The following is a 23,723-nucleotide window of genomic DNA, read 5'->3' as shown; positions in this document are numbered from 1 at the left end:
AGGAAATAAAGGGTACGGCCCGTCAGAAGCAGACAGGGCCTGGGGGTGCCTCTGAGCTCTGCAAAAGTAAACCCCCATGCCTCTGTTGCTTTCATGTGATCAGAGAGCCTGGGCTGAAACCAAGCCACGGGCCACAGAGGCGGAGGGACCCTGTATCCAAGAGGTGGCTTCCTTCCGGCACCTGTTGCCCAGATTCGCTGTTGTGGCTTGGTTAGGTCCCTTGCCTTAAATGGACATAGTGTGTGCCACAAAAGCCCTTTTCTGCCCCTTAGGAAGGAATTAAATACCCACCTATGCTCACTGTAAGAGGTGCGACCACACAACTACAGGGTGGGCTGTCTTGGAGGCCACACACTGACTCCTGAGACATCTTCACCCAGGCTTGGGGGCCGGGATGCCGCCCTGAAAACATGCCGGATGCTTGCAGGGCCTTAGAGATGGTGGCATCCAGGCCTTTTGCTTTCCCAGGAGGGAATGAGGGGCGCAGAGGGCCTGAAGGGCCGGGGCAGAGGGCAGCTGGCACCCGGACGTGCACATCCGATGTGTTAAGTCAGACAGACAGTCTCTTTATTTTAGGGCGATAACTCCTGCTTTTATAGTTGTATTCTGTTGAGTCCTGCTCAGACCCTCAGGGGTGTTTAAAAATACATACTTCTGGCTGGGCACAGTGGCTCGCACCTGTAATCCCAGCACTTTGGGAGACCGAGGCGGGTGGATCACCTGAGGTCAGGAGATCGAGACCATCCTGGCTAACACGGTGAAACCCCGTCTCTACTAAAAATACAAAAAATTAGCTGGGCGTGGTGGTGGGCGCCTGTAGTCCCAGCTACTCGGAAGGCTGAGGCAGGAGAATGGCGTGAACCTGGGAGGCAGAGCTTGCAGTGAGCTGAGATCGTGCCACTGCACTCCAGCCTGGGCTACAAAGCGAGACTCCCTCTCAAAAAAAAAAAAAAAAAAAGACATACTTCCTTCCTGGCTATAGGAGGACCGAGCTGTACCCCAGATTCTCATTGTATTTGAAGAGCTGGGCCTTGAGAGGAGGCTTTCTAGAGCACCCACTTTACCCTCCAGATGGGATTTTGGCAACTGTAACCCCCGGCCACTTTGGACCTGTGAGCACTGTCCCCTGACACATTGACAAGGAAAGACAAACCCAGGGGTTTGTCCTGATCAGTCCCCAAGGCTGAAAGTGCAGATATGACACAAGGTCAGGACCTGTGAGAGCTCCCTTGACTGCCCTCATCCCTCCAAGGGTCAGTGCGGGTGTCTCCAGCCTCCGTTAGAGGCTGACAAGGCCAGGAGCTCCATGCCTGCTTGTCCCACATCATGTGAAAAACACCATTAAATAAACTTTGCTGGGCACGGTGGCTCACATCTGTAATCCCAGCACTTTCGGAGGCCAAGGCGGGTGGATTTCTTGGGGTCAGGAGTTCGAGACCAGCCTGGGCAACATAGTGAAACCCGTCTCTACTAAAATACAAAAAATTAGCTGGACACGGTGGTACGCGCCTGTAGTCCCAGGTACCCGGGAGGCTGAGGCATGAGAATTGCTTGAACCTGGGAGGCGGGGGTTGCAGTGAGCCGAGATCATGCCATTGCAGTCCATCCTGAGCAACAGAGAGAGACTCTGTCTCAAAAAACAAACAAACAAACATACAAACAAACAAAGCCGGCAAGCACCTCTGGAGGTCTTCGAGAGTCCTGGCTGCACATATGACTTAATTTGAATGAGACATTTGGGGAAAAAGAAAAGCAATTATTATAAAAAGACGATGACCTCAAGAACATTGCAAAACATGTCTCACCCTCATTCTCACAGTCTGAGTGAAACAAGGAACTGGCCATTTGCTCAGGGGTGCTGGTTTGGCAAAGGCTTCTGTTTCATTGCTCGGCATAGAACAGGAGGGGTGTACTGTGAAAAAGCTTTGAAGCTTCAAAGCCACGTGGTTCCTGTGGTTGAAATGCTGGCTAAAACTTGAGATCACCCTCAGGATACATCATGACAAGAGATCTAGAGGAGGTTTGACAAACTATAGCCCTTTGGCCAAATCTGGCCCCCTGTCTGTTTTTGCAAATAAAGTTTTATTGGAACACAGTGTGTGGAACACAGGCCCATGTGTTTACCTACTGTCTATGGCTCCTTTTGCTGCTACCATGGCAGAGTTGAGCAGCCGCAACACGGGGTTACACAGCCTACAATATTTGTTCTCTGGGCTGATCCCAGGTCTACATGGTTGATGAACACAGTGTTTTATTGCTGGGAAAGTTAACCCACAGTGGCCACCATACCTCTTTGTTTCTGGACTCTTTCTTCAGAGACTTCTCCAAGACTCTGGCTTCGTATTCAGCTCTAGGATGATCCTGTGAATGAAACCAAGTCAAGAGAGAGTCCTTGTTAATTGTGAGTCTGAGCTCCTCAGCGTGAGCATACTTGGCAAATCAGTCCATGTATTAGCCTCGGGCACCCTTTGGGTCCAGTTCATAGTTGGCTGCTGAATATTTCCAGTGTAATCACCCCATTTGTGGTCTGGATAGTGACCCAGGATCATCCCGCTTGTGGGGAACCCCAGCCCATTGGGAGGGCCACCGAATCTGGCCTCTGTGTCCTCCTGGAGGTGGAGAAGCCTATACCAGGCTGCAGTGAACACCCAGCCATGAACTGGCCCTGCGAACATTCTACGGGGGAGCTGTGGGGGTCAGAAGAGACGCAGTAAGTGTCGGCAAGCGCAGGAAGCCCAGAGGTGCCAGGCCTTGGGGAGCTCAGCGCAGGTCAGCGAAGGGTGCTGGAAGGAAAGAACAGGTTAGGAGAGACCAGAGGTGGGGAGAAAGCAGAGACCCCGCCCGCATGGAGGAACCATGGGAACTGCGTGGTAGAAAGAGATTAGGTGCAAGAGAAGGTCCCTCTCCCAGGGAGATAGGCCGTGGGAAGATAGAGGAGCGACAAAAAGTTCCAAACCTTGACAGCCTCCTTCAGGGAACCAGAAAAGTAAAAACAAAAACACAAAGATGTCATTACTTAGGTTGTTATTTTAGAAATAGGACCTGTCCACTAAAGACAACTTTTTTTTTTTTTTTTTTTTTTTTTTTGAGATGGAGTCTTGCTCTATTGAGCAGGCTGGAGTGCAATGGCGCGATCTCGGCTCACTGCAAGCTCTGCCTCCCGGGTTCAAGTGATTCTCCTGCCTCAGCCTCCTGAGTAGCTGGGATACAGGTGCCCGCCACCATGCCTGGCTAATTTTTTGTATTTTTAGTAGAGACAGGGTTTCACCCTGTTAGCCAGGATGGTCTTGATCTCCTGACCTCGTGATCCGCCCTCCTCGGCCTCCCAAAGTGCTGGGGTTACAGGCGTGAGCCACCGCGCCCGGTCCTAAAGACAACTTTCTTAAGAATTAGGATGGAGGTAAATGGATACAGGTGAGCCGGGATGGGTGGGTGACCCTGGGTTCCTTTAAGGTTCACTGCTGCTTGAGGGTGACTGTGGACAGTGGCCTTTGTAGCTGTGGCCTTTCCCATGGTTTTGGAAATTCCCCAAATTTCCAAATTTCAGTGCTGGACTGAAACATCTCAGATTCAGCTAAGGCACACATGGGCCACATGATAGGAGACAAGTGTCCTTCTGCTTCATTACCAAAGTCTGGGGTTCAGGCTATGTGGAGGGGCGGCCCCCGTCGCCTGAGGTTATTACTCCCAAAGGAGTCCCTGACCAGCCGCTGGGGGTGCGAGTGGCTCACTTTGGGAAATTCATTCGGGCTCCTTGGCACTGTGTGTGCCCAGTGACTTCGGTTATCACCCCCAAAATCAAGATCCCAAGCCATCAGGGTCAGGAGATCAGGGAATGGGATCCCAAAGGGTTGAACAAAGGGGACTGGGCCTCACCGCCAACTTTCCCCAGCCACAGGGACATCACAGAAGGGACATTTGAAATTGACTTCTGAACAAGATGGTGACTGCTTTTTTTTTTCTATTTGAATCTTTCTAATTGAAACGGCAAGGGAAGAGACCACCCAGAGAGCTCCCTCCATGGACAGGGCTCTGGGCTCTGTCCCCGCTCTGCCCCGCAGAGCTGTGTGCTGTGGACAGGTTGCATTGATCTCTGTCTGGTCATTTGTGGACAGGATAATGAGATCGGCTGAGGAAGAGGGTGGAGGCTGTTGTCTGGGCAGATAAAGATGTCGCCCAGTGGCCACTAGCCGGGCAGCCGTTTATGGGGCACTGACTGTGTGCTAGGTCAGGTTCTAAGTGCTTTATATCTATTGATCCATTGAGACCCTACAAATGCCATCAAGTGAGGACACTGAGGTACAGGGATGTTAAGCAATTTGCCTGGGGTCACACAGCAAGGCTGGTGCCAAATCTGGATGGAACTCTGGCAGCCTGGCCCCAGAGGCCCGTCTTGTACCCTGTGAGCTGCTGTGCTTCTCCCAGAAAACTCTAATCCCCTTGTCTGTTGACAATATTGTCAACCCAAAGCTGGCACATTTGGCTGAAGAGTGACCCTTGGGTTCAGTCTGAGAGGGAGCAGATTGTGTGAGAAAAGACAATAGAAAAGTTAAAAAAAATTTTTTTTTAAAGAAAAAAGGCCTTTAAAAGAAAAATATCTTTAGAAAGAAATGTCTACATTACAATAAAAATGCATGAAAAAGTTCTTTTTTTTTAAAAAGGGAGCATGTGTAGCCTGGGCAACATAACAAGAACCTGACTCTTACAAAAAAATTAAACAATTCGCCAGGCATGGTTGTGTGTGTCTGTAGCCCCAGCTACTTGGGAGGCTGAAATGGGAGGAGGGCTTGAGCCCGGGAGGTCAAGGCTGCAGTGAGCTATGATCATGCCATTGCACCGCAGCTTAGGTGACAGAGGGAGACCCTGTCTCCCAAAAAGGGGGGAGCACGTTTTATAAAATTAAATAGTGGTCAGCGTGGTTGCACCTTACAGCGCGTGCATGAGGTCACCTCTGTTATGCACCAAGGCTAATTGTGGGGACTGTTACTCCTTTTCATTCCCACCTACCCTGAAGGGAATTCCTGCTGGACTTGGGATCCCTGGGAGTATGGTTCACCTGGCATCCCAGGGGCCACGTAATATTGAATGTCCCTCTCTCTGGAGTATGAAGATGCCCAACACTGGCTTTCCCTCTATGTTAGTAAAGGATCCGTTCCCTCTTGTCAGCCACGCCCAGCTGCAGGCACAGAGCTGGCTCCAGGGAACGTGGGTTTGGCACCCGGGGAGGCAGATGCTCACGGCCACTTTTGGAGACCCATGGGCAGTGTCCATTTCCTCTCCACCCCCACGGGTGGTGCCGACAGCCCAGGCAGCCCCCAGATGCGATGAGGTCAGTGTGGTGAGCCCTGGCATGTGCCTGAGACCACGCTGGTGGCTGGGTGTCCATGTGAGCATGGGGATGAAAACACTTCAGCAGACAGGGAGTGGTCACTTTGGCCATGGAGGGTGTTCGGAACGCCAGGGTGTTGAGTGGCGAGGCAGGCAGGGGGTGGGGGACGGGGGGGCGGCCTTGCCTCAGCTTGGACCAGAAGTGCTTTCTGACCTCGGGCCTCTGGGTAAGTCCCAAGGAGGTCCTGGGGTAGGGGGAACGTGGGGGAAGGGCGTGATATGCACGGCGGCAAACCCACTGACCTCCTCCTCCTCAAAGCCCGTGAGGTCCCAGCGGTAGTTGAGTCGCATCTGTTTCCGCTTCCAGTGCTCCATGAAGGTGGCAGCTGCGGGCAGGGGCAAAACCAGAGTCTCTGATGACATAAAGGCGTTTTTTTTTTTTTTTTTTTTTTTTTTAGAAAGAGTTTTGCTCTTGTTGCCCAGGCTGTAGTGCAATGGCGCAATCTCCACCCACTGCAATCTCGCCTCCTGGGTTCAAGCGATTCTCCTTCCTCAGCCTCCCGAGTAGCTGGGATTACAGGCATGCGCCACCACACCCAGCTAATCTTTGTATTTTTAGTAGAGACAGGGTTTCACCATGTTGGCCAGGCTGGTCTCGAACTCCTGACCTCAGGTGATCCACCTGCCTTGGCCTCCCAAAGTGTGGGGACTACAGGCGTGAGCCACCGCGCCCAGCCAAGGCATTCTTTTCTTTATCAGTGTTTGGTGAGCGAGGGTGATGTACTGGGCTGAGAACTTCATGTGAATTCACCTGTTCAGCCCTCCCGCCAATCCTGTGAAGCAAGAGCCGTCATTCTCCCATTTTACAGATGAGGAAACTGAGGCATAGGACACTCAAGTCCCGACCGAGGTTACCCAGCTAGTCAGTGAGGGATGGGCAGCATGGTCTGAGAGCCCGTGCCTCAACCATCCTCCCCCATTGCTCTCGGGGGCCCCGGTTCGGAGGTCAGGAGGAACGAGGGTTGAGCCCAGGCCACTCACTCACTCGGGCTTCAAACCACCCCAGGGGTCTGCCTGCTGAACTGCACTGGCAGCTGCTGCATTCAGCTTCATATTCCCAACAGACAGAGCATGGTTCAAATGCCGCCTCCTCCAGGAAGCCACAGATCATCCCCCTCAACGTGAGAAAAACCCAGCTCCTCTCGGGACCTTCTTCAGCCTGCATCTGTCTTGCCCACGGTGTCAGTGCTGCCTTCCATCAGGATCCCCGTCCCGTGACTTGTGTGTGAGGCAGGGATGGGGCCTCGTTCCCCTGGGCCCCCAGTTCCCAGAGGTGCCTGGGACAGACAGGTGCTCGAGTGGGCACCGAATGAGCGACTTTTGTGAGCACACAGCTTGCAAAAGGAGATGCCCTTGGCTGAACTGTTTATCCTGAACGCTTCTCCCTGCAGAAGAAAATCAGCAGAGGCTGAGGGGCAGAGGAATAGGAAGGCCACAGAGTTTCTCAGAGCTCACCATTCTCGAGCTGTTCCTTGCCAGGCACTGTTGGGAGCTGGTCAATCTACAGACCCCTCCAGGACAGGGCCGTTGCCTCTGTCTGAAGATGCTTAGTACAAATTTTAGGGCAATAATACCAGAGTTCAATACCAGCCACTGAGCTCTGTGACCTTGGGCAAGTTATTTAGCCTCTCTGTGCCTCTGTTTCCTCATCCATAAAATGGCCCTCTAATAATCAGACTGGGAGTATCAGTGAGGAAGTATCAGTGTGATTTAAGCCTCACGGTGATCATAGGAGGTAGGCGCTATTCCCATCCCCTTCATTTTACAGAGGGGGAAACTGAGGCACAGAGGGATCAAATGGCTTATCCGAGAAGCAGCAGCACTGTGCAAATAAAATGGGCTGTGCGACGGTGACCGTGCAGAGTGAATTCACAAATGTGGCCCTTAACTGAAGGCAGCGTGTGGCAGGAAAGAATGAAAGTCACGGGTGTGAACCTGGTTCAGAGGTCGTGAGTCTATGCATAACACATCCCATTCCCTTTAAGGCGAGGTGCGAATAGGGCTTCCAAGGATGCACGGGTTTGTCTAGGATGGCTACTGTATCGGCCGGCCCAGCCTGGAAATGGGAACCCCCCGCCGACCCCAGGTCTTTTCATAGCGGAGTAACTTAATCCTGAGACTTGCTCGCACAGGCAATGGAAAAGCTGAGAAGCCACACGGGGGATGGTGGGACCACCCAGAGATGACCCACAGCAGGAGCTGGCATCCATTTCAGGATGGCAGGACAGTAGGAGGTGCTCAGTGCCAATGCTGGAGCCAGAAATTGGAGCTGCCCAGAAGAAGCTGGGATCACGGAGGAAGGGCTTCCCAGGGGAAGTCAGAGTCTGGAGAAGACACAGTCATTGCTGGGGATGTCCCAGGAAGTGGAGGGAGATGGGGAGCAATATCTCTGCTGCTCCCTTCCTCCCACCTTCTGATTTCCCAAAAGGGCTTCCCACTGGCTGAACCTACTGGGAAGAGGGAGAGCCAGGAGCCTGGGGAACGCGCCTCCCCATGATGCAGAGCTGAGCAGGTGAGGGAATGGCTATCGCTGAAACACCTGCTGGAAACCCAGCCACTCAGCAGACACGCACTGAGCACCATGGCTGGTGAGGAGGGACACAGGGGGCCCAGCAGGAGGCCCCCAACCCCCAGGGCCCCTGACCCTCAGGAGGCAGACTGTGGGAGTGGCCTCTCTGTGGTGGGCACCCTCCCCAGGAGGCAATGCGGGGAGGTCTCTGCCTCCTTGAAGATGTCCTTTGGCCCCTGTAGCTGCTCTGGAGCAGTGGAGGAGGCCATCCATTCCCTGGTCTCTGCCTGGTCTGCAAGGCCCCCGATGTCTCCTCCACTGTGCTGTGAGAGCTGCCTCTTTCTGTCCTCCTCTGCCCGCCCAGGCCAACAACGCCCTTTTACGACGCTTTGTGGGGCCGAGCACTGTCCGGGAGGGCTGCTCCACGCACACCTGCAGAGTTGGCCTGTTTACCTGCTGTGATGGTTTGTATTGAGTGTCAACTTGATTGGATTGAAGGATGTAAAGTATTGTTTCTGGGTGTGTCTGTGAAGGTGTTGCTACAGGAGATTAACATTTGAGTCAGTGGAGGGGGAGAGGCAGACCCACCCTTCATCTGGGTGGGCACCATCCCCTCTGCTGCCAGTGTGGCTAGAAAAAGCAGGCAGGGGAAGGTGGAAGAGCACACTTGCTGAGTCTTCCGGCCTTCATCTTTCTCCCATGTTGGATGCTTCCTGCCCTTGAACATCAGACTCTGAGTTCCTCAGCTTTTGGACTCTTGGACTTACACTGGTGGTTTGTCGGGGGCTCTCACGCCTTCAACCATAGACTGAAGGCTGCACTGTCGGCTTTCCTACTTTTGGGGTTTTGGGACTCAGACTGATCCACTACTGATTTCCCTTCTCCTCCACTTGCAGACAGCCTATTGTGGGGCTTGACCTTGTGATCATGTGAGTAGTCGATTCTCCTGAATAAACTCCCTTTCATATGTGCAATATCCTATTAGTTCTGTCCTTCCAGAGAACCCTGACTCACGCACCTTGCCTGTCCCGGCCTCCCCAGCTCCTCCTCTTTCCCAGACTTGGCCTCCATTATGACACTCACCCCACTACCGCCCCGGCTCGCCCTCTCTGCACTGGCCAGCTTGCAGCATAACAACAGTCACCAGTTCACGAGGAGGTATCCGTGCACTAGCATTTTACACATATCAGTCAATCTCATCCTCACAACGACCGCAGGCAGGAAGGAGGATTCCCGTTCATAGATTTACAAACTGGAGACCATTTACAAAACTGAGATTCAGAGGCCCGAGTGCTGTGCCCAAGGTCAGCTGCAGGGGAGCAGCAGCCATTGGATTTGAACCTCATTCTCTTTGACTCCAGAGTCTTCACAGAACCACGATACTGGACCAACTCTCTGTGCAGATATTTAACTTTCCTTAAGAAAATAATAGCTGTAGCATCACAAATCTGATTATTAAAGCATACCATCTTATGGATGAGGAAATGGGGGCACAGAGAGGTTAAGTAACTTGCCTAAGGTCACAGAGCTTGGTGGCTGGTATTGAACCTTGGTATTCTTTCTTTCTTTCTTTTTTTTTTTTTTGAGAAGGAGTCTCTCTCCATCACCCAGGCTGGAGTGCAGTGGTGTGATCTCAGCTCACTGCAACGTCTGCCTCCTGAGTTCAAGTAATTCTCCGGCCTCAGCCTCCCAAGTAGCTGGGACTACAGGTGCATGCCACCACGCCCGGCTAATTTTTGTAGTTTTAGTAGAGACAGGGTTTCACCGTATTGGCCAGGCTGGTCTTGAACTCCTGGCCTCACGTGATCTGCCTGCCTCAGCCTCCCAAAGTGCTGGGATTACAGTTATGAGCCACTGCACCTGGCATTGAACCGTGGTATTCTTGCTCTAAAATTTGTACTGTGTCTTCAGGTAGAAGCAAAGGCCCTGTCCTGGAGGTGTCTGTAGATTGGCCAGGACCCAGACTGGAGCCTAGAATGTAACCTGGCGGCTGGGGGTGGGGCGGAGGGTGAAGATGTTACAAAGATGTGGCTTGTTTGGCTCAGACACGTTTAAAACATAAAGACATTTGACATAAAAATTATGCATTTCCTGCTTCTCCTTTAAAAGCCAGAAGCATTGGCAGCGGAAGGCTGGAGCTGAGCAATGATCATCCCTTTGTCAAAACTTGGGCATACCTTTCCACTTGGCCCCAGACCCCACCATGCCCTATTGTCTGGCTTTTGTGGGCAGTGAGCGTGGGGGTGGAGCTGTGGAGTCCAGGCTTCACCAGCAGGAAAGGAATGTGAAGGCTCGTGCTGCGCCTGGTGGCCAGTCCTCAAAGCTGGCATTGTGAGCAGTGTGAAGAACCACCTTCTAGTGGAGTGAGCGAAGGCAGGAAGAACCCTGAGCTCCATCCTCCTCAAGTAATTCTCCTGCTCCTGAGCCCTCCCTCCTCACCCACATGAGTTCCGATTCCTGCCCTCCGAGGGTCCCAATCCTGGTCCTCCTTGCCAATGTGCCAACCACCTCATACAAATGTAGTATAATACCCAGCTGCTGCCAGGCGCTGGACACGGTGCTTTCCCACGCCTGATCCCCTCGGATCCTGCCCCGGCTCCCTCCACGCAGGGATGACGCACTCCATTTTATAGACACATAGCTGAGGTTCTGAGACGTCAGGGGACTCATCAAGTAAGGGCAGAAACCTGGACCCAGGCCTTCTGATGCCCAGATAGGCTGGCATTAGGGACGGGGCTTCCCACCCACATGAGTGTACAATGAAGAAACAGCCTTGAGTGCAGCAGCCTTACGAGGTGGCCAAAGGGACAAGCCCATCCCCCTGAAATCTGGAGCCCAGGAGTCACCACAGCACACAGCACAGAGGGTGGCAGCGAGCGAGAAGCCAGGCCTGGCGGGAGCGGATAGTTGGGCTATGGTCCCTTCCCACATTGATTTTCACAGCACAGAGTCACACAAACTCCTCATAGAGGCGTCCAGAGGCAGCAGTTGAGCGAAAGACTCTAGGTCTACATGGGATCTCATCGGGGTGAGCATGGGCAGCTGACCACACTGCTGCCAACCTCAGTCTCCACATCTGAGAAATGGGCTTGTTACCAGTGCCTGCCTGAGAGGGTCTATCACAGGGTGTCCCTGACTTCATCCACAAGCGGTGCTCAGGGCAGGGCCCGCATATCACAGGGTGTCCCTGACTTTATCCACAAGCGGTGCTCAGGGCAGGGCCCGCATCTCTAAGGGCTTGACAGAGGACTGCTCTTACGGCCCAGCTCGGTTGCAGGGATCTCCACGTGTCCCCTTGAGAGGCTCAGCACAGGACAGAGGCTACATTTTGTACCACCCCGTTTGTATAAAATACCCAGAATATTTATGGTAAATATATATAAATAAATATAAATATTTATGGTAAATTTTTATGTAGCTGCTCTGGAGCAGTGGAGGAGCCCAGCCCGCCTGAAATCTGAATCCATTGATTCAGGTAAATCCAGAGAGACAGAAAGCAGATTGGTAGTTGCCAGGGGCTGGGGTTGGGGGAAAGGGGGACCGACTGCTTCATGGGGATAGGGTTTCCCTTTGAGGTCATGAAAATGTTCTGGAATTAGACAGAGGCGTGGATGCATAACATGTGCTAAATGCCACTGAATTGTGCACCTAAAACGGTTAATTTTATGTTGTGTGAATTTCACTGCAATTTACAAAAAGCTAGTGATAGAATGATGAGCGTAGATTCCCCTTATGTGTTAGTGTGCACCTGCCACATCTTGGAGGAATCACAGGAGAATGGGCCGGAGGGTCACACACATGTGTGGTTACCTGTGGCGGGGGGCAATCTGTCCATTTCATCCAGGATTTCTCAGTGTGGGTCTGGGAATCTGGGGTGTTTCTGAATCTCCCCAGGGAGCTTGTTAAAATGCAGATCTCTGACCTACAGAGTCACCCAGGGTCCCCGGAATCTGCATTCTGAACAAGCTCCGTAGGCTGCCAGCAGGCATCTGGAAGTACCGACCCCTCCGTCTTTCTGCCGTCCTTCTCCAACTATCCCTCCATCCATCAGGTTAGCTGCCTCTCCTCCCAGGCTGCATCCCACCCCGCCTCAACTTACGCCAATGTCTCTACTACTCAGGCTTCACTCCAATTTCCCTAATTCCGCAGCACCTCCTTAGCTGGCTGGTGGACTCCCTTTCTGAGCTCTCTCTCCCCTGAGATGCTGTTGCCCAAACCAGGGCACAATCTCAGGTGCTTCATCTGACACTCTCTTGGTTCCCCTGAGCGAGCTGCAACCCGCTCTGTAGCTGCCCAGTGGACAGCCCCATCTCCCCAGTGAGATCCATGCTCCTCACGGGCAGGGGTCGCGTCTTCCAAGCCTCTGCCCTCCACCCCTGAGCCCACCAGCTCTGGGAAGCAGGCAGGGCACAGTCACACATGACCACAGAGCAGAGGTGCATCCTGCTTGGACTGTGCATGTGGGGTCCCTATCCATTCCCCTTCTTGAAATGTGACCCCCTGCTCTGGCCTGACTTGCATCCCCCTAAATTCACATGGAAGCCCTGACCCCCCAGGTGATGGTATTTGAAGATGGGGCCTTTGGGGGTTGATCGGGTTTAGCTGAGGTCATGGGGGTGGGGTCCTCGTGATGGGATTCGTACCCTTGGAAGAGGAGACAGCAGAGAACGGGCTTCCTGTCTCTCCCTTTGCCACCTGAGGACACAGGGAGAAGGTGGCTGTCTGAAAGCCAAGGCGTGGGCCAAATCAGCTGGCACCTTGATCTTGGACTTCTCCATACTCAGAACTGTGGGAAATGCATGCCTGTTGTTGCAGGTACCTGTCCGTGGTATTTGGTTATGGCAGCTGGAGCAGACTAAGACACCCACCCCCTGGGAATAGAAACCACCCTTTGCTAACCTCCAGTTCCCGAGAAGTGCAATGTTTGCTTAGTGCAGACTCCATTTCCATGAACTAGAGGTTAGAGAGGGGTCTCCTGGGGAGTGGCGGGGCGGGGGCAGGGCTCTGGTCCTGCACGAGAGTGCTCGGCAGAGATGGGTGGGACACAAAGGCCTCCAGCCTTCTCTTTCGCTCTGAGTCACCGGGCACCCTACCTATTTATCCCTGGAACAAGTTTAGTTCCCGCAGACGATCACAGTGCATCCCCTTCGTCCCCACCTAGCTGGGAGTGACTCAGCTGGGTGACTTGTCAACTCCATGTAAAATCTCAGGCCCAGCCCCTGGGAGGGGTTCCAGTTCCATCTCTGGCATTTCATTAAAGTTGGGACCATCTTTCTCCGGCTTTTTGCAGCCAGGCTCAAATCAGATAAACTCCTTTGTTCTTCGTGGAACTGACAAGCAGTTAAAACCCCATTATTATGCTATAATTTCAGAAAATGGATCCAAGTGAATAGCTAAATAGGGCTCAAGGCTGCTTAATGAGACATCTTATTTGAGGCTTTCAAATGTCAGAAATTCCAGACAGCAGCAAGCTGAAGTCTCTGGGACCAACGTGTCAGCTCCAGGAAAGCTGGACCCCACGGTGCAGTGGAAGCAAAGATTAAAACAGCAGGCTGGAGGTGATTCATCCACCGTGAATACGGACCCCCACACCCCGGCGGGCGGGTGGCCACGACCAGGCTCCCGGCTGCCAGGCAGTAACAGGATTCTGTCTCTTTGCCATTGTAGGAGCAGAAATGTGAACAGCTGGAGGCCGGAAAAGAAAGGACACAAGCGGAGAAGAAACACCAGAGGAAAAATAATCCCTTAGAGGGTAAAGAACAAATAATTGAATAAGGGATTAAAAAACACACAAGGAGAGATCCCTGGTAATTACCCTTGACAGCCAGTGTGAAAAGGACCCGGGATGGGGGCTTTGTCCCTCCCCTCTCCGCTCACACCTCTCAGCCGCAGTAGGTTCTTTCTTGTTGCTCCTGTCTTGATTTAGAATAAGCTCCTTTTCTCTAAAGCAAATGCTTCGTGGGAGTGGCCTGGCTTTTTTGTGAATTCCCCCCGCCCCCGCTCAAAATGGGAGCGTGCAGACGGAACTTGTACTTGACTGTATTTGACAGTCGGGGCACATTTGTTGTCTCCCAGGGCTGAAGTGGAGCTAGGGAGGGGTGAGACAAGCAGCAAAGCCTCCCGCGGGGTCAGCAGGCACAGAGTACCCCACTCCCAGAGTCGGGGGAATGTAGCCATCTGCTAGGAAGGGGCTGGCCCGCAGCTCTTGGGGCGCAAGGCACTAGGTGTGCAGTGAAGAATTGCAAAACAGGCAAGCTGGCTTCTCGAAACAGGGCCACCAAATGAACAGCCACAGCCCATGGGGGCCGGCGCGCTCAGTAGCACTACGCCTACATGTCCCCTGCTACTGGCTTAGGGTACATTCCTGCTACCCCAAGAGGGCCCTGGATGAGGGAACGTTTGGACAGAGAGGTGGGACCAGGGCACGTGCTGAAACCTTGGAGGCAGATGGGCCGGGGTGCGCATCTGAGACGTCTGTTAGGGACCTGTTAGCTGTGTGATTTTGGGCAAGTCGCTTACCCTCTCTGTGCTTCTATCAGAGGCATTCCAACCAGAGAGACTCCATCTTGAGTGAAGACTAGGAAAAATGAGGCCGGGGCTTGCTGGGCTGTATTCCCAGAAAGTGAGGCATTCCCAGCCTCTAGATGTTTACATTAAGGGAACAGATTGATAACGTTTACTAAGCAGACCCAGACTCAGGAATGTCCTGATATCCCGAAATGTTGAGAACAAAAGCATTCCTAATTTTGCTTTAGAGATAATAATATTGATTCTCACAAAATATAGTAATTAAGACAATTAATCCTTTATCACAAACCCTTGTAGCAGAGTATATCTCCCCATGATTTTCTTTGCTATCCTCTATATAAACAAGCACTGTACCTAGGGTAGGCACGGTCCTCCTCTTACTTTGGGAATGCACTATTCTGTAGCCATTCTTTCACTCCTTTACTTTCTTTCTTTCTTCTTCTTCTTCTTTTTTTTTTCCTTGAGACAGAGTCTTGCTCTTGTCACCCAGGCTGGAGTGCAATGGTGTGATCTCGGCTCACTGCAACCTCCACCTCCTGGGTTCAAACGATTATCCTGCCTCAGCCTCCTGAGTAGCTGGGATTGCAGGTACCTGCCACCACGCTCGGCTAATTTTTTGTATTTTTAGGAGAGAGGGGGTTTCACCATGTTGGCCAGGCTGGTCTTGTACTCGTGACCTCAGGTGATCCACCCACCTTGGCCTCCCAAAGTGCTGAGATTACAGATGTGAGTCACTGAGCCCGGCCACTCCTTTACTTTCTTAATAAACTTGCTTTCACTTTAGACTGTGGACTTACCCTGAATTCTTTCTTGTGTGAGATCCAAAAACCCTCTCCTGGGGTGTGGCTCAAGACCCCTTTCTGGGAACACTTTAGCGTCTTCAACAGAGAAAAGAACAGAGCCTTGGTCTGCTGTGGGGTTACAGAGAGAGCCGGTGCAGAGCCCTTAGCCCGGGGCCTGGCACGGAGGCAGTCCTCAGCGCAGCTCCCAAAGGGAAGGAGGTGTATTTTTGTGGAGTCAGACGGGGAAACTACTCTAGGTGAGAGAAAAACTTGGAGGTAATCCAGTCAGGAACAAGCAAGGCACGTGTTCAGCACACACGCCAGCCGGAGCCAGTTAGTAATGCCCGCGGAGTAGGGCCTAGAGTCAGGTATTTGGGGCTCAAGATGGAGACTTCTTAAATAACTTGAAACAGAAGTACCATTTAACTCAGCAATGCCATTACTGGGTATATGCCCAAAGGAATATCAATTGTTCTACCATAGACACATGTATGCATATGTTTACTGCAGCATTACTTATGAGAGCAAAGACATGGAATCAACAAAGATGCCCATCAATGGTTAACTGGGTAAAGAATATTTGGTGCAGGCCGGGCGTGGTGGCTCACACCTGTAATCCCAGCACTTTGGGAGGCTGAGGTAGGCAGATCACCTGAGGTCAGGAGTTCAAGACCAGCCTGGCCAACATGGTGAAACTCCATCTCTCCTAAAAATACAAAAATTAGCTGGGCGTGGTGGCGGGCGGCTATAATCCCAGCTACTCGGGAGGCTGAGGCAGGAGAATCGCTTGAACATGGGAGGCAGAGGATGTAGTGAGCTGAGATCGCGCCACTGCACTCCAGCCTGGCCAACAAGAGTGAAACACCATCTCTACTAAAAATAGAAAAATTAGCCGGGCATGGTGGCAGGTGCCTGTAATGCCAGCTACTCGGGAGGCTGAGGCAGGAGAATCACTTGAACATGGGAGGTGGAGTTTGCAGTGAGCCGAGATTGTGCCACTGCACTCCAGCCTGGGCGACAGACACTCTGTCTCAAGATAAAAATAAAAAAGAATATGTGGTCCGTATACACCAGGGAACACTACGCAGTCATAAAAAGAAGGCCTTTGCAGCAACATGGATGGAGCTAGAGACCATTATCCTAAGCGGACTAAACGAATGCAGGAACAGAAAACCAAATGCCACATGTTCTCACCTTTAAGTGGGAGCTAAACATTGAGTACACAGGGACACAAAGCAGGGGACAGGAGACACCGAGGCCTACTCGAGGGTGGAGGGTGGGAGGAGGGTGAGGATGGAAAAACTATCTGTCGGGTACTGTGCTGGTTATCTGGGTGACAAAATAACCTGTACACCAAACCAACGGCACGCAGTTTACCCATGTAACAGATCAGCACATGTCACCTCTGAGCCTAAAATAAAAGTTGGAAAGAAAAAAAAAACTGCAACTAAAAAAAAAAAGCTATGAAAAAGCATTTGGGGCTCAGAAACCAGAATTCTGGGGTTCAAGCCCTGCTTACGAGCGGGTGTAAGTTTGGGAAGGTTGCCCTAGTTTGTTCATCTGCCAGATGGGGTCATAGAGCTATTTACCTCCTTCGGGGGGAGTTAGTGAGTCAGGACGTGGGAGATGCTCATGATAGTGCCTGGCACAAAATAAGGCTCACCTACCTTCAGCTGTGATTCTTTTCTTTTTCTTTTCTTTTCTTTTTTTTTTTTTTGAGACGGACTTTCACTCTTTTTGCCCAGGCTGGAGTGCAATGGCGTGATCTTGGCTCACTGCAACCTCCACCTCCTGGGTTCAAGCGATTCTCCTGCCTTAGTCTCCTGAGATTACAGGCGTGAGCCACTGCGCCCAGCCTTTTTTTTTTTCTTTTTTTTTTTTTTTTCTGAGATGGAATTTCACTCTTTTTGCCCAGGCTGGAGTGCAGTGGCGTGATCTCGGCTCACTGCAACCTCTGCCTCCCGGGTTCAAGTGATTCTCCTGCCTCAGACTCCCAAGTAGCTGGGACTACAGGCGCGTGCCACTACGGCCAGCTAATCTTTGTATTTTTAGTAGAGACGGGGTTTCACCATGTTGGCCTGACTGATCTTGAGCTTCTGACCTCAGGTGATCTGCCCGCCTTGGCCTCCCAAAGTGCTGGGATTACAGGCGTGAACCACCGCGCCCAGCCAGCTGTTATTCTTTTCTGAAGGAGAAGAAGTCACTGAATGGACAGAGGCCACCAAGCACAAGGTGAGAGGTTAGGTTTAAGCTCAATCTCCTAGGACCCAAGGCTATGTTTTCAAAATTTCAAAAAGCAGCAGCTCACTTTTAACAGCCAGTGCAACGTAGCAACTGGCACCAGGCACAAGCCAGGCATGGCCCTAAGAACTTTGCATGCAGTGACTCCTTCCCTGTTCCCAGCAACCCTGTGGGGTGGGACTGTGTCTCCGTTCTACAGATGCCAACCTGGGACCCAGAGAGTAGAAGCAAGTTCTCAGGTCACAGGGCTGGCAGGTGACAGAGCTGGGATTTGAACCTGAGCCGGGCCCCGGAGCTGGCACTGTGAACCCCTTGACTGTATCTAACCGTCCTACTACGCAGCCAAGTCAGCCTGAGTAATCCAGTGAAGCCAAACCGTCGAGTGGGCTGCCAGGGCAGGCCGGGCCCCGCTGGGTGGATCTTCCCAGCCTGGAGCTGGGGCACCAGGAGGCTGGGGAGTCACAGCCTCCTGGGTCATGATCAGAGAGAGGGAGACAGGGAGGGATCTGACCGGTGCTGAGGTCTCTAGGAAGGCGAGGGAGGGAAGGAGCAGCAGACAGCGGTGATGGCGGGTGGGGGGGTGGGGGGTTTGGGGAGATAGTTCCAGATGGACGCAGCGTCCAGGGAGGCAGGCAGGGGCAGGCAGGGGCAGGCAGGGGAGAGAGGACAGGCTCAGAGAGATGTGGCTTCAGTTCCCGGTTGTGCCAATGGAGTCTCACTTTCCTCCTCTGTGAAATGGGGACAGGTTCTCCGCTGTTGGGATACAGTGTGATAAACAACGGGAGCTCTGGCACGTGTGCTTCAGCGGTGACAGACTGCTGCTGACCCTACATTTATAATTCTAAATTTACGATACATTTTGATCCCCAAATTAAAAACCAGAGCTGGGTTGTAGGCCTGGGAATCTTCCCAATAAGCCACGTGGCCTTGGATCACACATAGACATCACCTCCCAATGCTCTGCAGTTGCCCCAGCAAGAAGTCCTCCAACCTCAGCTTGAATGCTTCCCAGCACGGGGCGCTCACCCCCTCCCTGGCCAGCCCAGCTCAGCATGTCTCACTGCTCACCACTGGAACTCACGCCCTACACCAAGCTACGGACCCACGGCTCCCATTCTTGGCCTCCTCTGGAAAATCGAACGCCTTTGTCCACGAAGAGAAACAACTGCATTTATCTCGAGGCTATGCTGATTTCTGTGCGTGTCTGTCCCCACCTGTGACTGGAATCCCGGGAAAGCAAGACCTGCCCCTCACACTGCTCTGCCCACACCCTCGTGTGGTGGAGCTGAGCGTGTCTGAGGGCGGCTTCCAGGCAAGTGCAGACGCCGACGACAGGCACCTGACCTCACCAGGAAAGGCCTCTCCTGACTCTCCCTGGGCCCTCACTTGCTCACAGAGGCTTGCAGGCCCTGGCTGAGCCTTCGAACCTCAGCAGAGGGACTCCCATCTTCCCCTAACAAACTCCAGGCAGAAGCCCCAAACATGAAATCGGCCAAAGGACGATGTTCATTTAAATCAGGACTGAGGCCAGGGTGAGGCGAGGGAGGTGCTGGTGCTGCAGGTCCCACGACACTCACTCTCAGGGTCATGGGCACCTAAGACGAGATGCCAACTTCCATGCTGTACCCAGGCATCCCTCCCTGCACTTAAACCTCTTGACTGGTGCGGGTTCCTGCAGAGGCCTGTGGGACCGAGTTTGAGAACCACAGGGGACCGACAAGCCCAGAGCTGCTGCCCCCTGGGAATCAGGCCCAGGCCTAGAGCCTCCAGCAGGGTCAGCCAGCCCTGGACGCTCTAGTCTTGGAGGGTCCACAGGCCTGGGGGCCACAGGGCTGCTAGCCAGCCCAACGCATGAGGGACCAGACCCTTGAGGGTTTCTCCCCAAACAACCAGGGTGTTGACCAATCTGCGCTGCCTGCATCCTCTCAAAGGACAACCTTGCAGCAGGAACTCCCAGAAGGAGGGAGGCCTGGGGGGAGGGGCTCGTTCTGTGGCTGCGGCACCCATGCCTGCCCAGTAGGCACTCCCACAGGTGACCTGGAAGGCGTGACTGGGTGATGCTCTGGCACACAGAAGAAGGAATTTGCAGTGACCAGAATGCCACGTAGCGCTTTGGGCTCCCAAAACAAGAGCCGCAACAGGCGCTTATCACAGAGACCTCTTATCGCCCGGCGTGTTAAGCTCGAAATGGGATCATTACAGCCCAAGACGGCTTCTTTCTTCATCCGGGCTCCTTCAGCCTCTCTCCTCCCTTCCCCTGGGAATGTGCTCTTACTGGGCATGCCTGTAATTGGAGAAGGAGAAAATGAAACACCACGTCCTTCTTTCTCTGCGGAGGAGGGAGGCCCAGTTCCGTGCACCCAGGAATTACTGGACGTTTGGAGAGTCCCACAAAAGTGGGTGCCTTTGGAGTCCGCTGTAGAGAAGAACACCAGCCAGGGGTTCTCAGACGGCTGTGCCCTCCCAGATCCTAAGGTGATGCCAGGGATGGGCAGAGCGTGGGGTGGAAGGACGTGGTGGCTACTTTCTCCAGGGCCCTTAAAAGCCTTTTATTCACGGTTAAATGTGGGAGCTGTAATTCATAACCCTGTGTGTCAGATGAGACCAGCTCGGCCAAGCCCGCCAGCGTCTCCTTAACTCATGGGAATAGCATGAGAGCTAAAACAAAGTGTGGAGTCCTTTGGAATAATCTGAAGTCTCTCTTTTCCATCGGAGGCCCTTTCTTTGGAGAAGTGGCTACAGGGAGTCTAAGGGCTGAATTCCTCCCAGGGATTTCAGCAGGGAAAGAGGAAACAGACGGATGAAATCAGGGTCCCCAGGGCCAGGGAGGGAGGGTGCCATGAGGCTCCCAATCGCTTCTCTCACACCTTCCCATAGGTGCCCTTCCTGGAGCTGGGCCCCCACTGTGGCACCCCTCTCTTAATCACTGCACAAGCTCCCTCTTAGACTTGCGGTCTCCGACTCGAGCATAAGACAGGAAAGCATCTTTGACACAGCAGCCGACGGCACTGGGTTCTGATTCCTCCGAGCGAGCACACTAAGTTCTTCTCAGCGTGTCCTTGCTGACCTCTCCGGATGCTCTGACACCCCTCTCACCTGGTCCCTGCACCTGGAGCTCCTGCCACAGCCCCGCACCCTTCCCATGGGGCCTTCTCTTGAAACCTACGCTGCAGCTTTTAGAGCAGCAGATACATCAGGTTTGCTTCCCGTGGTTCCCCTGGGGCCTGGCACAGTGTGGGACACACATTGCGCTCAGTACACATGGGCCGATGAGTAGCTCCCACACACCAGGCACCTGCACACTCTCATGCAGGTGGGACACACGTGCTCAGTACACGTGGCTGATGAGTAGCTCCCACACACCAGGCGCACGCACACTCTCGTATAGGTTTTCTTTGGTTCTCACATGCTCCAATGTGGTAAGACGGCAGTGACCACCTATTTAGAGTAAGCTATGTGGTAAGCCTCGGCTGAGAGTTCATGTCTGTCGCCTCTGATCCTCATGCAGCCTCATTCTGCAGATGAGGAAGCTGAGGTTTAGAACAGTGAGGTGGGGACTGGCAGAGCGGGAGTCTGAGCCCCGGGGGGCTGTAGAAATGCACACGGGGCAGCAGGGCTGACCACAGCAGGCGGCACTGAGCAATCTTCTAGTGGCTCAGGGGGCTCAGTGCTACAGGGGTCACACTTACTTCTGGGTCATGCTATGGACCACCTGAAATACTGTCTCAGTGGCTGCACAGGCCCAGGGGTCCCAAATGAGGAAACAGAGCTGCTGGCGACCATGTGGAGGAAGCGCTCATGAGAGCCGGGCCCTTCCAGCTGCGCACACAGCGGGTGGGGCTGCAGTGAGGTGCCTTGGGGCTGAGGCCTCTGTGGAGGGAACTCTGCTAAGGACACGGAGCTGCCCAATAGGATTCCAGGGTGAGGAGGGTCTTGAGGGAGGTGGCCGTCCACATAGCATCTAAATGGAGAAGCTCCAACTCTCACCATTGCCGGCACCCATGCTCAGAGCTGGCGGCCTCTGTCCCGGGTCTCCGGAAGGGTAGGAATGAGATACAGTGGTGGTGAGCCGAGGCAAGAGGACCCGGCCCAGCTGCCCAGGCTGGAGCAGGAGCTGCAGAGGGTGGACCAGGCTTCCCCTCCCTCACCTCACCTGATACATCCCTCGGCTCTGCTGTGCACACCCACCCGCAAACCACACAGGCTCAGCCAAACCCTGAGTCCCAGCTGCAGGATGTCTGTGCCAAGCAGGAGGATAACCTGAGCCCGTCAGCTTCCTCGGCTTCATGGGGAATTCTCTTATGCACTGTTGGAGAGAACACCAGCCCTGAATGCAGCCTCCGGAGCAGGGGAGGAGGCTGCCGAGCTGTGTAGGGACAGGGCTCGGGCCTGGAGAGGACGGAGGCGCCATAAGGATGAAGAGGGGAGGAGCATGCAGACCCCAGAGCTGGGTGCTGGCGCTTCAGTCCCTCTCTGCCCAACCTGCTGGGTGCTTCTGTGCAGGCCAGAGACCCGGCTCTACCTTCATCCTCCGAACCTCCCCTAGGTTTCCAGCCTCCCCCGAGCAGCTGCTCCTTGGTCAGGAGGTGCCTGAGCCGGAATCACAGGCCATACTTCGAGGTGCACTCCATGGAGGATGCTGGCAAGGCTTTGGCAATGCCAGCCAATGCTCTGCTTACTGATGGGGCACGGTACTGAATCCTAGGTCTGATCTTCAGGATCAGCACGCTGGCGGGTAAGGGCCACACAGAGCCCCGCACCTGGCTGTCCTCTGTCCTCACTGGTCAAACAATTGCCTTTTCAGTCCACATTTGCCCCTTGCCTACCCACGGAGCACACAGGGCAGTGCCAAGCGGGTACAGCTGCAGGTGAGGTGGTGCTATTCCGGCCCCGGGAGCCTGCCCCAAGCAGGGGTACGAGGTGGGACCGAGAGGCCCCTCTGTCTCTACACCTGGTCTCTCTGCCACAAATGCTGCCTCCCCCACACCCATGTCAACTCAGCTGAAGGGCCTCACACCTCTTCCAGAAAGCCCTCCTGAACTCCCTCCTGTGCCGTCTCTGTGCCTGGCCCCATCTCCTACAAGGTGGGAGCTCACAGGTAAGGATGGGGGCTTAAGTGCCCAGCGTGGGGCCAGGCCTGGGAGATGGCTCAGCACAGGCTGCCCACTGTGGGCATCTCAAAGCTGGCACAGGCTGAGACACGGGGCTGCAGAGGACAGAACGGGCCTGCTTGCTCACCCAGAACCTCTGTAGAAATGCATTCAGCCACCACTTACCAACCTCCCAAGCCCCAAAAGCTGGAGTTGGGAGTCGGGTAGGACTGGGGTTAGGGAATCTTCCTGGAGGAGGAGGCCAGTGCCTTAGGTTTGCATGGCAGTGGAGCCCAGTGGCAATCAGGAGCTGAGTGACCCCAGGCGATTCCCAACTCTCTTAGGCCTTTGCCTCCTTATCCGTAAATGGGCACATGAAGCCTGCAGGGATGCTGAGGGCTCTAGTGAGACACGGTGCCTCCGGGACCTGGCCCAGGTCAGCTTTCCTTCAGGCTGTGGTGGTCACCAGCCGCAGCAGGGATGGAGGCAGGACCCTCGGGCCTCCCTGCTCTAAATCAGCTGCCCTTCACAGGCCAGCACACTCTGGTGTCAGGATTTCTCAGAGCAAAATGTCCCTCCTAGGCTTTTCCTAAGGGACTCTTTGCTGGGTCAGGAGAACCCGTGTCTCTCCTGATGCAGTACGGACCCCAGTAACCTGAACACAAAACAGGGGTCGTTTCCACCAGCCCCCTTCCCCTATGTTTTTTCCCGACAACCCCTGCCTGAGGATGATTTCATGAAGACAGACAGAAGAAGCGTAGGTACCACTCAGACTCACCACTGCCCAAAAACCCAGTGCTCTGGAGCCCTGCTTACCCCAGAGGGCCATGAAGACAGAGAAGAAGACCGTGGCGGGGTTGTCGAAGAGGTGGCTGGCGCGGGCCGTGGCGCAGGCTGAGCTCATCTTCCAGTAGCTGCAGGTCTTGTCGCAAAGCGGGCACATGGTGATATTGTGTCTCTGGTCACACATCTCCATGCTGCAAGAGAGGGGGCAGCCCTGGAGTCACCTTGTTGGGCCACGATGGAGCACCTCCTGGGTGCCGAGCTGGCCTGGGAGAAAGCGCTGGGCCCAAGCTGGGGGTTGGCGAGGGTCCCTCAGGTCCATGCCATAGTGGACATAAGCCGGGTGCTTAGCCATGCCCTGTCCCTCCTTGCCATCCAGGGCAGCTTCACAGGCGTGTGACC

The 23,723-nt window shown here is 53.8% G+C and overlaps 1 protein-coding gene across 13 annotated transcripts in view; it reads right to left on the bottom strand.

Annotated features, from left to right (window-relative positions):
- Positions 1-23,723, bottom strand: part of ANO1 (anoctamin 1) — a 222,432-nt gene that overhangs the window by 34,440 nt on the left and 164,269 nt on the right. For 8 of the 13 annotated variants that reach the window (XM_016921437.3, XM_016921438.3, XM_016921443.3 and 5 more), the window contains 4 exons: positions 23,355-23,515; positions 5,632-5,714; positions 2,957-2,968; positions 2,290-2,361 (listed from right to left, as the gene is read on the bottom strand). In XM_016921437.3, coding sequence (XP_016776926.1) covers positions 2,290-2,361; positions 2,957-2,968; positions 5,632-5,714; positions 23,355-23,515 — 328 coding nt within the window. The remainder of the gene's footprint in view (positions 1-2,289; positions 2,362-2,956; positions 2,969-5,631; positions 5,715-23,354; positions 23,516-23,723) is intronic. The other 5 variants (XM_054662478.1, XM_054662480.1, XM_054662479.1 and 2 more) reach the window with 1 other exon arrangement.

The sequence above is a fragment of the Pan troglodytes genome, chromosome 9, assembly GCF_028858775.2.
Source record: "Pan troglodytes isolate AG18354 chromosome 9, NHGRI_mPanTro3-v2.0_pri, whole genome shotgun sequence".
NCBI lineage: Eukaryota > Metazoa > Chordata > Mammalia > Primates > Hominidae > Pan > Pan troglodytes.
The sequence above is the reverse complement of the archived record's forward strand: the minus strand, read 5'-3'. Positions and strand labels throughout refer to the sequence as shown.